This window comes from Pyxicephalus adspersus, chromosome 1 (assembly GCF_032062135.1).
Source record: "Pyxicephalus adspersus chromosome 1, UCB_Pads_2.0, whole genome shotgun sequence".
Classification (NCBI taxonomy): Eukaryota; Metazoa; Chordata; class Amphibia; order Anura; family Pyxicephalidae; genus Pyxicephalus; species Pyxicephalus adspersus.
This window is the reverse complement of record NC_092858.1, coordinates 103,973,630-103,989,345: the sequence shown is the minus strand read 5'-3', so window position 1 is coordinate 103,989,345 and position 15,716 is coordinate 103,973,630. Positions and strand designations below refer to the sequence as shown.

Sequence of the window (15,716 nt, the reverse complement as noted above, 5' to 3'; positions counted from 1 at the left end):
AAGTTACTTTTTCAATGTCCTAACAAAATAATTAAGCAATAGGGTCAGGATAAGTCAATGAGAATCTTTAAAACTTAGTAAGCACCAGAACCCTTACCCCATATTTTCCCTAATACCAGGGTATTTAAAACATTTTAAGCCCAATTTAAATTAGATTGCAACCAATTCCCTACACCTGTAGCTACAGTGATTTCCTGATCACATTGATATTTACAATGTCCCAGCATGCATCTGAATGATAATCAGTGGTATAGAGTGCCATGTATATAGTTGGGCAACTATACCAGATTTCACCTGCAGATGTTGTAGGTAATACAAGTTGCCTTTTGACTTTTATAACCAGTCAAATTATTTTTAGCCCTGGTAAAATATTGTAAATGATGATGTAAATAATGAGCTATACCTCTAAAATATGCCAAAAACATAAATTGTTGTAACCAAGGATTTTTATTCCACAATATAAACTGCAAAATTTGATACAAGCTACAAGAAAAGCCAAAACAAACATAAAATAATAATTAACAGGATTTTAAGGAAACTTTCAGAGCTCAGTTTGCTATGCCTAACACTCTGGCTGCCCTAAGCACCTACTAACCCAACATTCTGTACAAAGGCCCACTTCACTGCAGTGGCTGCTTAAATCAGAGCAACTGGTTCAGTATTTCATTTCAGATATTGAATTAATGACAGGGAGAAAAAAAATAAAGTTATTGCTCAGGAAAAATGTCCTACATTAAAGACAAAAACAAACTAGGTGCCATTTAATGGAACTGAAACCTCAAAAGTTTTGGTACCTTACCACACGTTTACATTTCTTTCAGACTCTGTCTAACGTACTGCACTGACCATGGATCCGTACAGTGAGGTATGAAAGGGATGAAAGCTCATCTTCAAACAGCAAAACAATCTAGAACAACTCATTTTGCTGGAGAACCAGCGCATCTGTAACTTGTAACAGTTGCAAAGTTAAGTAAAATATACAAAACAAAGTTCACTAAATCCCAATTGTCTTGGAGTGAGAAATTCATTTTGAGGGTCTGAAAAGCACCATCAAGGGCCGGAAAAGGAAACCGGGCGCGTGTCTAGAGGAAAAAAAATCCTGAAGTTCTGAGAACAGTACAGTCAAATCTGAGGGGAGAACTTCATTTGTGTGCAGAGGCAATTGTGTCAATGCAGTGAGCACACACATAATCCTCCTTCTCAGCAGTTTCAGCAGAAAGTCCAACACACACTTGATGAAACCAACGATTACAGCTTCCATCACATTGCACCCAGTCAACCTGCAAAAACAAGTATGTCACCTTGTTAGAAAGTACTTTGAGTACATTTATTCTGCAGATCCTGCAAAAAAAATGCTTTGTAATTATCAAACAGTGCTAATACATTTGCACTGCTTGCGTGACTCTGTACAGACACTACAAACACAGATACAAGACTAAATGGGGATCTGCATTTAAAAAAGTACATATTATCAGTCAAGAGCATTGCTGCCATTGGCAGCTTGGTAATGCATAACAATGCATGGCAGCTGGACACACAAACGATCATTAACTTCAAACTAGTCAATTTAGGCAAGTGAATGCATTCTGGGTGACTAGCGTGAAAGAATGAGTTTTTAACTTACGAAGCCTTTCTTTTATTTGAGGTTGAGGGCAAAAAAAAACAAATGTAGGCAACTGATATATTATGCTGCTCCAATTATCTATGCAATAACAAAGATTTAAAATGTTAGTATTGGACATGACAGTACAGTGTTCTCCCGAGGCCCTTTTAAGCTGGTTGCTCCACCCAGCACTGTTCAGTAACCACCCGGCTGTTTGTTGGTAATTACTAAAGAGTTGGGTCACAATACCGGGGCTGCCACCCGCCTATTTCTGGGTTTAACACTGCAGTAGAAGAAATGTAGACAAACTTTCCAGGCGTATGGAAAGCTGAATGCCTTGAGAGGAAGGTTTCTTTAGCTACTGATAATGACATCTTGCAGCTACCAAACTTTAGGTTTGATGGTTGCCTTAATTTTTTCTTTATCTCCAAGAACATTTGCAGCAGATTTGAAAGAATCTTCATCTTAGCCAAAACACAATGTCATTGCCATTCCTGCACTGCTGACCAATGCACAACAATCTCCCCACCCCCGCATACCTATATAGCTAAGCTAGGAAAGGTTTGATGCAATTTACAGGATTACCATATAAAAACCTGATCCCCACCTCATCTCCTTCCGGTTCCATACAATTATCTGCCGGACAAATTGCATTTTCATCCTCGGATCCAGATGTAAAAGAACTTTGGGAATCGCTGTCTCTATCAAGACGCTGCTCTCTACTACATACGCCTTTGGACTGAAGAGTTTTCACCCTCTTTTGCCGAGGAGCTGCTTTCTTCCTCATCCTCCTTTCTGTACCCTCATGACGCCTCTTCAGCTTCTTCTCTGTGCTGTCTAATCTCTCCTTCTTTGCTAGGCAGTATGCAACCTTAGAAAAAAAAAAAAACAAACCTTTACTACAGTGATACATCTAATATATTTACCAGCTGGTGATGAAAACAGGAGTTGCACATAGATAGTAATGAGAAAAGATAACTTTTAGATACATCACCTTCAATTATTTTGTAGAAATAGTTAGCAAGCAACTGCACAGATGCCTAACGTAATAACTAAATTTAATGGTCAAGTCTAAATCCAAAACAAATTTATTACCTCAGAACGTGCCAAGTTCCATTCTGTTCCCTGCTGTCTATTGGGCCCCCGATCCTTTCCTGAGAGTGGTATGTTGCTCTCTGGGTTCGTTGTGCTAGGCTGGGTCATAAGCACTTGATACAATTCTTGTACTTCTGGAAGTGAGACTTGTAAAAGCTGAGCTTCCATCAGCAACTCATCTAGTTCACCACCCAAACCTAAGAGGAAGACAGGGCACTTTAATTATTACTGTGTCACGATTCCTTCAACCTTTGTCTTAAAGATAAATTATGCATTAAAAAGACACCAACCTAAAGATTATATACTGTATATGTTAAGACGACTTGCCAGCACCTTATTTTCCGACTGCCACTAACACCCTGTGTGAGTCACCACAGTTTCCCAATTTTACCACAAAGTTTGTTATCTCTGCATCATTTACAGAAGAAATCAATATGTAACACAGATTCTGTAAAGCCAGATCAGATGAAGTATATTATGGGAAAAAAAATACTTTTTCAGGATAGGATTTGAGCAATTTCTAAATATTTTTTCATCCATTCTAACTTTTTCCCCAGTCTTTCAACTGATGAAAACACTTGTAACCTTGTGCCCAGATCATACACACTAAAAATAATTGACAGAAATCTGTCCTAATAACCAATATTACCCCCCCCCCCCCCCGAAAGTGCCTGTACCATTTCTCTACATTGCAATGTAAAATTGTATCTGTATGTTGGACAACATAGCTCTGCAAGAAACATTAAGGAACCCAATTTACACAAGATCAGACAAAGGCTCCTTCTGTGTAGGTGTTCAGTAAGCATCCTTATTATTACTGTTCCCCTCCCTGGTATTAAGATATTCTTGGAAGTCAGACCTTGACCTTTCCTCCTACAGAAGCACAAACAAGCAATTTCACTGATAAAAAAAATTGTTACATATTTAATACAAAGCTTTTTGGTGTTTTCAGGCAGTTCTAGACTTCTACAGACGTTTGGTAAAGTAATTTCTGAATGATTTTACTTATTAATTTGTTTAATTTCAAACCTTTTTTTGGAAAACAAATGCATCAAAATGAAATGCATCGCTAACATACTAGAATCCTTTCCAGACAGGTGCTTGTCTCCAAGTTTAACAGTGAAAACCTGTTACCTCAATCAGTGTAGAAGACCTGCTGTCAGCAGCTGTAAACAATCTAATCAATTAAAAAGATATAGCTGAAGTCCTATACTAAATAAAAATTTAGAGAACTGGCACTTACAAATTTCAAGTTAAACCTGTCAGGTCAAAATCCTTGTCTCAAACAAAAACACTGAAGGGCAGTCATGCCTGTTTGCTCAAAAACATTTTGTCCTTTAGGGATACTTAACACTGTTTTTGCCATTCAACAATCCATAGCCAGAGCCTCCACTGGCTACCGAGGTCCTGGTATTGGATTTAATTTATTAAATTAGCAGTAATTGTAGCTTGGACGCAACGAAAAAGGAAAAGAAAATCTTTATAAATTGGAAGTGTATTCCCCTTAGTTTTCATAAATCAGGTGTTCTCAGTGGATGATTTAGTCCCCAGTCCTGACTTAGTGAATTCTTTACCTGATATCAAAGACCTAACTGACCTGTGCATGCTCCAAAGCTTATTTGGATGGCATGAAACATCCCATGATATATAGATTACAATATTTACACAATAATGAGGCTCGTAGTGATCTCTGATAACGTTATATTGATAAAGTTAGTTATTTTGATCATCAGTCAAAAATGGATAGAGCCTTAACCCATGTAGGAAGAAAAGGTGTGCAATTTATGCAGCATTAAAGGCCGCGTTTACTATAACAAAATAAAGAAGGCCTTATAATCCTTCCAAACAAATGTGTTTTTTGTATACAGCTAAGCAAATATCTTTGTGAGAGTCTAACCTACCAGAAAGGAAACATGTACAACTTACTGTTTAGAGGAATACAATTGCGTCCAGGAGAAAATGGAGATGTGATGTATGTCGTCCTGTTGTCCCATTCATGGGGCAAAGAGAAAGATGTAGCCCCAACACTTTGTGACACCTGAAGAACAGTTAACTTATAATAAATATATACAGATTCCCCAAAACACAATCATTTTTCAGGAAATAACTAGTCTAGTTGTGTATTTATCTACATAAAGTAGATGGTAAATAAGGCAGAAATTCACTTTAAAGACAAAATTACAGTATCTCAGACTCTTACATTAGAAGTCTCTGTCAGCTGCCCAGCAGTGGCTTGCCATCTGTTGTAGAACTGACTTGAGCTGATCTTTTCCTGTGCCAGTTTTATTTCTCCAGAAGACAATAAATGTTGTGCCCGATGCTGCCAGTTCACGGTCCTCTCAATAAGATAGCGAAGAGCATCACCCTCTGGTAACCGAACACGTAAACGCTGTAGCGAAGCCAATAAAGGGAGAATCTTTTCCAGGGGTGGTTTCTTTGAGCGGTGACATTGTAGACATAACCAGACTTGGGATCCATGCTTTGGAGCATTAATGCAGCTGGAGTGGAAGCAGGCCCGGCACAGCTCACATTGGATCATTGGAGCCATGGGAGCTCCCTGACATATGCACACTTTCCAGTCATTCTGATCTTCTCTTGACAAGATTCTATTTTCATTAGAGATGCGTATGGCATGCAAGGACTCCATCTCATGCAGTCTTGCTTGACCCAGAGTTGCCATCTGTTAGGATGTACAATTAGAAAATGATGAGACACTTTTTTTCAGGAAACATAAATAAAATATTTTGAAAAATATAAAGACAAGACTGAATTGAACAGATTCATCCTAATGGAGTTATCAGAAACCAAAGAGTTAAAATAGCAGGTACCCTAGACATAGTGACAAACTATGAGTTGTCCATGTAAAGCTACCAGTCTCTAGTCTCTCTATCTCTCTAATAAGGTTGAAAATAAGACAGACACATACATACATGTCAAAAATGTCACTTACAGCAGTAGCAGTGTCTTTACTTTCATTCAGAGCTTTCTCAAGCTCCAAAAGGCCATCTGGCTTTGGGTATTTCTTCTTCCCCCCTGAAGCTGTCTGCTCCTTTATCTTTCTCATTTTTCTTTTTAGACTAGGAGAACCAACATCACAACGAGGACAAAGAACCTAAAAAGATATTTGAAAACAAAATATTTTGAAACAAACTTTTCTATATTAAGGTTATGAAATGTATTCAATCTCCTAACATATAAAATACATTTGAGTGGCTCCACCTAACCATTCAGAATATATATTTAGGCATTATTGTTCTAGAAAACTCAGCTCAATATTAAGCGAAACAGAAAATGCTTGCAAATTCTAAACTTTTTTGGGACTTACCTCTAACAAAGTGTAAGGAGAGTTAGAGGTTAAAAAAGTGCTGGTGGCACATTCCGTCCAGGAGTGGACTTCACCGACAAGGGCTTCAAGTCGAGGTAAAGGACCAAGATGCACAGGAATTGCTCTTCCTTGGTTTACAAGCTCAATCAAGCTGTCCAGAACAGGAACTCTAGGCCCAGTCTTTGGAGAGAGGGGAAAAAAAAGGATTCAGTGATGAATTTATTGTGGAATTATTTATGAATGTAATTTGAAGTGTTAAACCAACCTGTAAAGTCTCCACCTTCTGCAACCATTCCTGAGCTTTCTCAACAGCATCCTTTAAAGACTCCACACTTGGAAGGTAAACAGGGACACACACAGCTTCCCGAAGGACAGATGTCAAAGAGCTTAGATTATGCCGAGGCCTAAAGGAAACCAATATACTTACATGTTGCAGAAAAGACGACTAATTTTGTCCACCTAACCTGGCAATTGAAAATGTTGTAAGCCACAAGTCAATGTACCTGACAACTAACCTTGCTTTGAGCAAACTTGTGCACTGGTCATCCAAATGTTCTGACATGGTTAGAAGTTCCTGTAGCTTAGCCATTGCTTTCTCCACAGTAGGATGAGGAGCCAGGCCCACACCTAAATCTATAAGTCTCCTCATAACATCCAGTGTCAATGTCGTAGGATCCTGGGAGGCTTGCTGTTGTTCATCTAACCAACGGGCCTGTTCCAGACGCTCTCTCAAACTTTCTAAGGGTAATTCCAGGTCAAACTGAAAGCTGGCATCAAGAAGCTGCTGCAAGTCACTTGCTCTGGGCATATCTGTTGCTAAAAGCTTCTGACTGTGCATTTGGAATTCCTCCACACGACTTAAAAGATCCTTAGGGAGGTAAAAAAAAAAATTTCAAAATAGTACCAACATGAAAATAGCAGTCAGTCTTAACATTATCATAGATTGAAAAATGAAATAAATTTGGGTAGATATTCATTACTATGATTTATGCCAAGTATTATAAGGTTCAACGGCTGTAGTATTTAATGCAAGAGAATACCTTTATTGTTATAATTTTATTACCTTGAGCTGAGGTGTCTGGTTGATGCTACATGGGAGAGAATGCAATTGCTTCACAAAAGACCTGAGCTCAGCAACAGTTAGCTGATTCTGAGACTTTCCACCCCCTGATCGAAACCTGCAATAAGAATAATAATAACATATGCCTAATTAGTAACAATAAACAAGCTAGATAACAATGGCAGAAGACAAACAGGAAAAAGGGGGCCTGTGTTCATGACATCAATTTGAGATGCCTTAGGAGGATTTCCTTTTGGAAAAATATATTTACAAGGAGGCACAATGCCAAACATAACTAAATCAAAAGTACACTATTAGATTTAGCCACCCTGTTAATTTTTATAAGGCCACATCCCTAATATAATACAATAGAGGTCTGAGGGGTTCCCTCAAAAAAATGTTTTTTTTATTTTCAGACCAATAAGTACAAAATATACATCTGAATATCAAAAACCATACCTTTATTAAATACCATTAAAAAACATTAATATAAAAAAACCTAAAAATGTGCAACAAACAGCACAAGAAAATTCCTATCCGGGTTACACAATCAAAGAGGTACACCTTATTGAATCGACGTGTTTCACGGATTAAATACGCTTCTTCAGGAAAAGAGACAGGGATATCTGGCTTTGTAGCACATGCGGCCCCATCCATAGGGCAAAAGCAGCCGAGGACAGCAGCTTTTAGAATGTATCGCAGTTGGTATTGTTTTCAATTAATATTTGTAGTTGCCAAGGTTTTTGATGTTCAATTGTAAAATTTTTACTTATTAGCCTGAAAGGTCCCATTTAGCCCATTTTTATACAGTGCAGATTTAGTTTTATTCGTATCAAGCTTTATAACCTGGTATGGCGTTTTCCATTCAGCAGCTGCTGAGCAAGAGCTCCGCACTTCTCTGCATCTTGTACAACAGCACGCAAATGTCGCAAAAGGTCGTTATCAGGAAACTTTTTAGATTCAGATTCTTCCACAAGCATCCGAAGGCTGGGGAGGCCTAAACAATGATTAGCACAAGAGAGATAAAATTAGGATAAATACATCACAAATCTTTTCAGGACACAAACGCTCTTGTTTTTAATAGAAAAGTAGCTCTAGCCAATATATTTTTTTTTAATTTAGCCTTTCATACCAAAAAAAAGTGAGATTGATTATTGTGTATTTGTATCACTTTAGGTTCCTCTATTTTCTATACTAGCAGAAATGGTAAGACTGACAGGTCAGTGGGCAAACATTAGAATTAAGGCAACTGCCTAATACCATTACAACTCAACTTACTTCTTTTATTGGTTGTTGATTTAAGAGCATCAACAACCTCAGAAGACCAAGCATCATATGATTCTGCACGCAACTTCACAGCATTCATCATGGGATATAAATCATCAAGGGTATAGCGATACCTAACAGTGGCAAAAATAAATGTTAGAAATCTTACTGCAAGTTCAGTACACTAACAGTAACTACAGTAAACCTACCACATCCATCATCTTTGCTTATGAATTCCTGGATTATTGATACAGCTAGTAAAATAGTACATATATAGATCAGTTTTCTTAAATAAAAGTGTTCCCTTAGGGAAAACACTTTTTTTGCTTTGTTTTTAACAAAACTGCTTCAGCAGTGTGCGCAGCAAGAATGAATTCTATTACATGGCAGTGCTACGTGAACACTGATTGTAATCTCATTATTCCAGTCTAATGAAATATAAGTACAGTGTACACAAATACAGCTCCTTCAACACTGTGGGGCCACAGAAATCACTTAAGCTGCATACACACCTGCAATTTTTCTCGTTGGAAAGGATCTTTCACGATCCTTTCCAACGAGAAAAGACTGCACGATGCATGAACGATGCTGTACATACAGCACCGTTCATGCTCTATGGAGAGGGGAGGGGGAGAGCGACGGAGCGGCACCCTGCTGCGCGCTCTCCCCTTCCCTTTCATTAGGATCGGTCGTCGTCCATGGATCCGCCAGGGCGGTCGTCGGACGACGACCGACTGTACACACGGCAGATTTTCGCCCGATAATTGGCCGATACCGATTATCGGGCGAGAAAAATTTGCCGTGTGTACGCAGCTTTACTCAATTTACATTATGTCAGAGCATCCTAAAAAGCATATCCTTTATATAGTCTATACAGAAACACTAGTACAGCTGAAAGTAAAATGACCACATCAACTATGTCAACGCACAAACACTAGTACTTTATGAAAAACATATCTTTATGCAGATAATAGAATCATGTTCTAAGATGCATACAGTACCTTCTAAAAATATGAACACAAATTATACATAGTATATAATTACTTACCCTAAAATATATTTGTGTGTGGGACAAGAGCAGAGAGAATCAATATGGTGCAGACATGCAAGATTGCTGGGATTACAAGGACAATACACTGCAGATGTGAAGCAAGTGGTCCTACATTTCACACACTGCCGCTCATCATCTGCTAGCAACTCCAGATCCATTTTTTCTGATTTAACAACACCCTGCAAGAAAAGGAAAACACTAAATGATTAAAGAGTGAAAGACACAGCTGTAAACATTTAAGTGATTTGTTTCACCTGCCAAACAATTTGTAGTACTGTTGAGTGAGTCAGTACACCAGTGCGACAAAACAGTCAATACTGCGATACCAGTTTTGCAACCTGAGTCGGACTCAGTGAGTGCCACTGATAACAGGCTTAGCACTGTACTAAATTTGGGTCACAAAACGAAAGGATACACAAATTTACAAGTGCATGGATAGATACCTAATTCAAACATATAATCATACGTTTGGAGTTGGTCTTATGCAATAGGTGTATAAATCATCACATTGGGGCAACATATTGGGTGTGTTGCTGTACAGGCAGTATGATGCAATAACAATTGGAGAGGGTAACAAAAAAAAGTTACGAGGTTAAAATTAATTTAATATTTGTATCTAAGCATTGACACATTTTACAAAGTACTTGAATACTTATGAATGCAATTGAGAAATTAAAGATCTAGGTTTTACCGATTGTTTTGTCACAATAACCTGCACGGATTAATCAGCATTTCACATGTATAGGTACAATGTACTCACAACACGTTGAATAACACACAATAACCTAAAAGAAAATATCTGCTCTCACCAGTTTACGAACAGCCTCACGAAGAGCTTTCTCATCTTCAATCATAAGGGCTAAATCTTTCTGTACAGAAGATGCAAGAACAACATCCAGTTCTTCAGCTTTACAAGCCATATTGCATATCATCTCATCATGAGAAAAGACACAGTATCGGTTAAGAACCCTATAATGGTCCACACACTGACGTCCAAGAGGTAGCTAAAGAGACAAAGAAAAAGGTTTGTTTACAAACACAGCTATTACACAGGATTATCACGGATACTGCAATGTTTTCCTCAAACAAATAGAAGATATTACATTAATGTTCTCCTGTTTATAGCATGTGGACCAGTTGGCTCCTTTTCGTGAACCGTGGGGGGTGATGCCATTGCCTGCTGGTTGTTAGCAGCACACTCTGCCAATTTACATATAAGGATCAATCAGTAACTAGAAATGCCCTTGTTTTCGCACAAAAATAAATTTGACCCCAACGTTTAAAAAGTTTTTACAGATTTATGTAGAACATGGTGAGAAGTCCCAAACTACCAGCAGCCAATGAAAGCATACCCTGCCATTTACAACAGCACAGCTCTGCCCTCTATTATCTAAATCTGCTTAAGTGGGCAGAATAAAGTGGTGCACAGACGAGCTAAATATCGTGTGCACAGCATTTATGCCAGATAAATAGCAGGAGGGGGAATACACAAACCTTTTACCTGGTCCTTTGCAATAAAGGGCAAATATCAATTTGGGGGAAGAGTGATTTTATTATTCTACATTTAGGTATATTGTATTGTATATATTGTAAAGGCACTTTTGTTACTTTAATGATCGGATATGGGTTTAGTACATTACCTTTGCATGTAAAATCAGAAGATGACAACTATCATAATTGCAGCAAATTTTCAACAAAGCTAAACTCAGCAAATGTTTTTCTTACCCAGTCCACTGTGCAGAAATTCACAGCCTCAGCAAAGTTGAAGCCCTGGTTAAAGCCACTGTGATACGCACGTGGAAAAGTAATAACAAATTCCCCTGCACACTGATTGGTTCGATATATCTATAGAGAAGTAAAGAAAGTCTTAAAAATATGCACCTATAAAATGTCCAATAAAAACAGCTATTCCTTTAAAGCAATATATTAAAAATATTTAAAAAAATGCACTCATACCGGAACACCATGAGCCATCAGTGTGTTCGGATTCATGATGGTAACCAACTGATGGAGGAGGTCAGGCTGAGCATCAAACAATTCTGGGGCTAGTTTTTTCATCACCTCCTCCAGCTGCTCTGCAGCATAACCAGGGGCTCCATACCAGGTCTTTGGCTCTCCCCTAAAAAAGAAAAAGGGCAAATTTTGGTAAAGTGCTTTTTTTCAGGTTTAACGTTTTGTATCATTACCTTTACAAGTCAGTTTCTAATCCTTACCAGTGCAGATAATTGATAGAATAACTCCAGTGGTCCTCAATGTGCCAGCAAAAGGAGGAGAAGCACATGCCCACATAAAGCCATGGCAACTTCATTCCACATATGTCAGCTGTTATATGGGTCAAAACTGAAGGCTCCATTACTGGCATATTGTTTAGATTCCAGCCACAATCCAGATACTCCTATGAAGCAGGTAAGATAAAATAAAAATTAGTGAGAGGAAGAGAGTCAATCTTTAGTAAATATTCAGTGAACAAAATGGAGTATCTCACCTCATCTTCTGGCTTTACACGAAACTTGCCATTCCGCACAGGAAATCCACTGCCAAATTCCTTGGATGCAATATCTGCTCCATATTCCACAGTTACATCCTCCTCTATAGTGCTTACCAATCGCCAAAATTCCTTCTCTACCAACTCTGTGGGCACCATCTGCAGAGATCAGACAGACAATAGAAGTCTTCATAATAATGGCCAACATACAGCAATTATGTATGCATTGCTGTCCTACAAATTTGCTGTAAAAAAGCTATTTTTAGCCCAACAAGAAACTCAAAGAACATCCTCTGATCAAAAATGACTACAAATAGCACTGTAAAACTCCAGGTATGGATTACCTGTTCCTATTTACATAGGAATAGAGTTCTTTGAGGACCTATATCCTGTTTGGACCGGTTTAGAGTTTATATCATTAAATATATGTCCTTTTATCTAGCCATCCTTCATTAGATGGATCGTTTTGGATATAAGAAAGGTTGATGTTGCCGAGGTCTATTATAATATCTGGAGTGTGCTAAATAGAGAAAGTGTTTTCTGTCCCTTTCAATATTTGTTTCAAATTAAAAAGAAGAAAAAAAAAAATTCAATGACCTTCATCCAGTATTAAGAATACTAATAATGAGGTATAGACGCTAGCTCATTAACAGAATGAAATTACAACCCTATATATTGCTTCCTTCATTTTGGCAAAATCTATACAGTAATTTTACTGAGTTTCTGCAACCTGTGCAACTACAATCGTGGACAGCCAACTGAGATTTGAACAAGTCTGACAGGCCGAAATTTCACAACTGAAATTGACCTATTTAAAAAAGAAAGGTCAAGCCGCTTCAGAATGAGCCCCAGGTAAATGAGAAAAATGCATATTGTTCACTGCAGGGAAAATAAACTGCTAGTAAACAGAGGAGGAATTTACAGATAATTAAAAGTCATACTATTAGGTTAAATTTACAAGAAAACAAGCACCAGTATCTCCAGTAATCTGAAAATTACTTGTGGTCAAACTTGAGATACTATATTATCCTACAAAAACTTACATGAACAGGCATGTTAAAATAATCAGACTTGAAGTTATCAGCCATCTCTCCAAACATACGTAGAGTATAATCTCTGGAAGCTTGTTCAAATCCAAATGCTTCCTGTGGCTTGCTGCATTCCTGAAAGAAAAAAAAAATAAAATAGATTAGATCTCTTGGATGGTTTGGGAAGATTACAAATATGCAAAAAGGCTAACCACACCAAAAATATTTGCTCAAACATAACAATCATGGCAACCTGCATTGCAACTCTTCTCAAGGGAGAATAGATACAGTTTAGCTAATCTCATAGTTACCATTACATAGTTTGGTGTCATCTGCAAACACAGAAATGGTACTTTTATTTACAAACTCTATATCATTTATAAAGATGTTAAACAGTAAAGGTCCCAACACTGAATCCTGGGGTACACAACTAATACCCTTGAACCATTCAGAGTATGAATCATTAATCACCACTCTCTGGATGTGGTATTAAGCCAGTTCTCTATCCATTTACAGATTGAGGTTTCTAAACCTATTGACCCTAACTTGCATAATAACCGCCTGTGGGGTACAATGTCAAATGCTTTAGCAAAGTCCAAGTACACTATATCAACTGTTATGCCACTGTCTACCATACCAGTTTACTTCCTCATAAAAAGAGTAAATTTTCTAGAAGCTATGCTGTTATATTCTTTTTAGTTTTCAAATGATGAAGGTGAAATCTAAGCAGACACTTTAGGATGGAAGCAAAGAGACTGAAGCTACTTGACTTAAAACTGGAAAAAATGTTATTCTCTGCATGCTTTTTCTAATACACTTCTGAATAGATCAAATCATTTTATATTGAAGTTTATATGTTTAATTTTGTTATGTTAAACTAGACCAAATCAACAATAACTGGACTTTCACTAAAAACCTGTAACCACGGGATTATATCTACATTAAACACTCATACATTAGCTTGCAAAGGTAAACAGTAAAATATTTTTACCTGAGCCAGACATTTTGGGCATCTCCAGTCACCTTTGGGGACATCATGAAGTGGAGGAATAAGACAAAAGGTGTGGTAACTGTCATCACATCCATCACAAAGGAGTAAACGGTCTTCATCATTTCCACTCCCACAGATGAGACAAACATATAAATCCACCTAAAAAAATAATAAATAAATAAACCTAGAATAATATAAGCAATATGGACAAATGTCACCATAACTGATTATAATTAAATAGTAATCTGTACTTACGGGACTTCTGCCTTTCCTGGATTTTGATTTTGGCTTCTCTATAACAGGTTCCACTGGTTCTCGCTTCACATGCACGGTTTCATCTGACAAATGAAAAAAAATTGATCCAATCCTTTTTTTTATTTATTTAAATTTATTTAAATTTTTATTTTGTATGGAATCTATGAACGTACGTACGTGTGTGTACATACACATATATTTTTTTTTCCAAACAAATTATTATCTGTAAATTCCATATACAATACTGGTAAACACAACAGGCAAAATTCAAAATAAACGGTACAGGAAAATAAAGGGAAAAACAAGGCTTAGGGGGGAAAGGGGAAGGAGTGAAATGCGGCTTTTGAGAGTAGGGTAAATAATAAAAGTCTAAGAACAAAAAGTCTAAATTCAGTAAATTTAAGCAAATCTGCAAGACACTTTACACAGGAGTGGCATTTTGACAGCTGCTAATGCTCTGTAATACAAAACAATTACAGGCTGTTCTTTTGACAGCTTCTCCCAAACACCCCAATAATGGGCCCATCTAAACCTGTGACTAACATTTAAGGTCAGGTGGTATATTAAATGTGTAGAAGATTTCAAATATACTGTGAAATTAGAACCAATCCCCAAGCTTTAAACAAGGAAAATACAAACTTACTATTTTCACAGATGGAAGGTGTAGATCCCATCCTGCGGCGCAAAGTTCGAGGTCTCAGTTCTGGTGTTTCTTCCGGTTCAGTTTTAATCTTTATAGCCTTAAAAGTTAAAAATATATAATAAAAATTGTTGTTTCAATTACAGTCAAACAGAACAGACTGCATTCTGTACCAGAGCACTTACCTCTGCTTTCATACGTTTTGCTCGCCTAGCAGGGGCACAGTTATCAGAAGGCTGAACAGATTGCCTTTGTGGAATATCATGAGGTTTGTACTCTTTGTCCTTCACATCTGGGACAAGATTTGGCTTCTGCAACATAAAAATGAACAGGTTTATTAGGTAGATATGCAGCATAATGAAAGTGTCCAATAAACCACACACAACATTTTCACTACTGAAAAAGCAAACCCTCATTTGCCATTAGTTACTGGTGTATTGTGAAGAAATCCATTTATAATCTCACAGCAAAAGCACAGAAATCAACAATTTTTTTCACACCCTGGGATAACTGCCCTTCTAAAAAAATCCAGTCGGTCATCTCAAAAATGTTCTGATTATCAATTACTCATTGCAACATCTTTATTGCTCTAGCTTCATTATACTGTATTATCCCATTTATTCAAATGCTTAAAGTGAATCTGCTTAGGATATGCACACAAACAAATTTTAAAACAAATTTTTCCTTCTTTAGTTATAAGAATTGTGGAGACAACCATCTATAAAGTTTACAGGACTAAAATCTCTTCTTTTCCCTTCATGCGATAACAGAATCATGGCAGGCTGCAGGCAACCTAATGTGAACACAGAACTGACTAAAACCTGACAGTCATCCAGTATTTTGAAATATTACTGTTGCACTACTCCCTAGCTATTGCAGGCTGCTCAAACTTTTATAAAAGACATATGACATGGTGG

General features: G+C 37.4%; 1 protein-coding gene across 1 annotated transcript in view; it reads right to left on the bottom strand.

Moving 5' to 3' along the window:
* Positions 1 to 428: 428 nt before the first annotated feature.
* Positions 429 to 15,716, bottom strand: part of KDM5B (lysine demethylase 5B) — a 28,089-nt gene continuing 12,801 nt past the window's right edge. The window contains exons 6-28 of the mRNA XM_072422310.1: positions 14,985 to 15,110; positions 14,803 to 14,899; positions 14,160 to 14,242; positions 13,905 to 14,063; positions 12,929 to 13,048; positions 11,886 to 12,044; positions 11,614 to 11,795; positions 11,357 to 11,519; positions 11,126 to 11,245; positions 10,210 to 10,404; positions 9,398 to 9,579; positions 8,362 to 8,483; positions 7,930 to 8,080; positions 7,087 to 7,201; positions 6,539 to 6,891; positions 6,289 to 6,427; positions 6,024 to 6,203; positions 5,649 to 5,810; positions 4,899 to 5,378; positions 4,625 to 4,736; positions 2,699 to 2,895; positions 2,211 to 2,474; positions 429 to 1,280 (exon numbers count right to left, since the gene is read on the bottom strand). Coding sequence (XP_072278411.1) covers positions 1,143 to 1,280; positions 2,211 to 2,474; positions 2,699 to 2,895; positions 4,625 to 4,736; positions 4,899 to 5,378; positions 5,649 to 5,810; positions 6,024 to 6,203; positions 6,289 to 6,427; positions 6,539 to 6,891; positions 7,087 to 7,201; positions 7,930 to 8,080; positions 8,362 to 8,483; positions 9,398 to 9,579; positions 10,210 to 10,404; positions 11,126 to 11,245; positions 11,357 to 11,519; positions 11,614 to 11,795; positions 11,886 to 12,044; positions 12,929 to 13,048; positions 13,905 to 14,063; positions 14,160 to 14,242; positions 14,803 to 14,899; positions 14,985 to 15,110 — 3,999 coding nt within the window. The 3' untranslated portion in view covers positions 429 to 1,142. The remainder of the gene's footprint in view (positions 1,281 to 2,210; positions 2,475 to 2,698; positions 2,896 to 4,624; positions 4,737 to 4,898; positions 5,379 to 5,648; positions 5,811 to 6,023; positions 6,204 to 6,288; positions 6,428 to 6,538; positions 6,892 to 7,086; positions 7,202 to 7,929; positions 8,081 to 8,361; positions 8,484 to 9,397; positions 9,580 to 10,209; positions 10,405 to 11,125; positions 11,246 to 11,356; positions 11,520 to 11,613; positions 11,796 to 11,885; positions 12,045 to 12,928; positions 13,049 to 13,904; positions 14,064 to 14,159; positions 14,243 to 14,802; positions 14,900 to 14,984; positions 15,111 to 15,716) is intronic.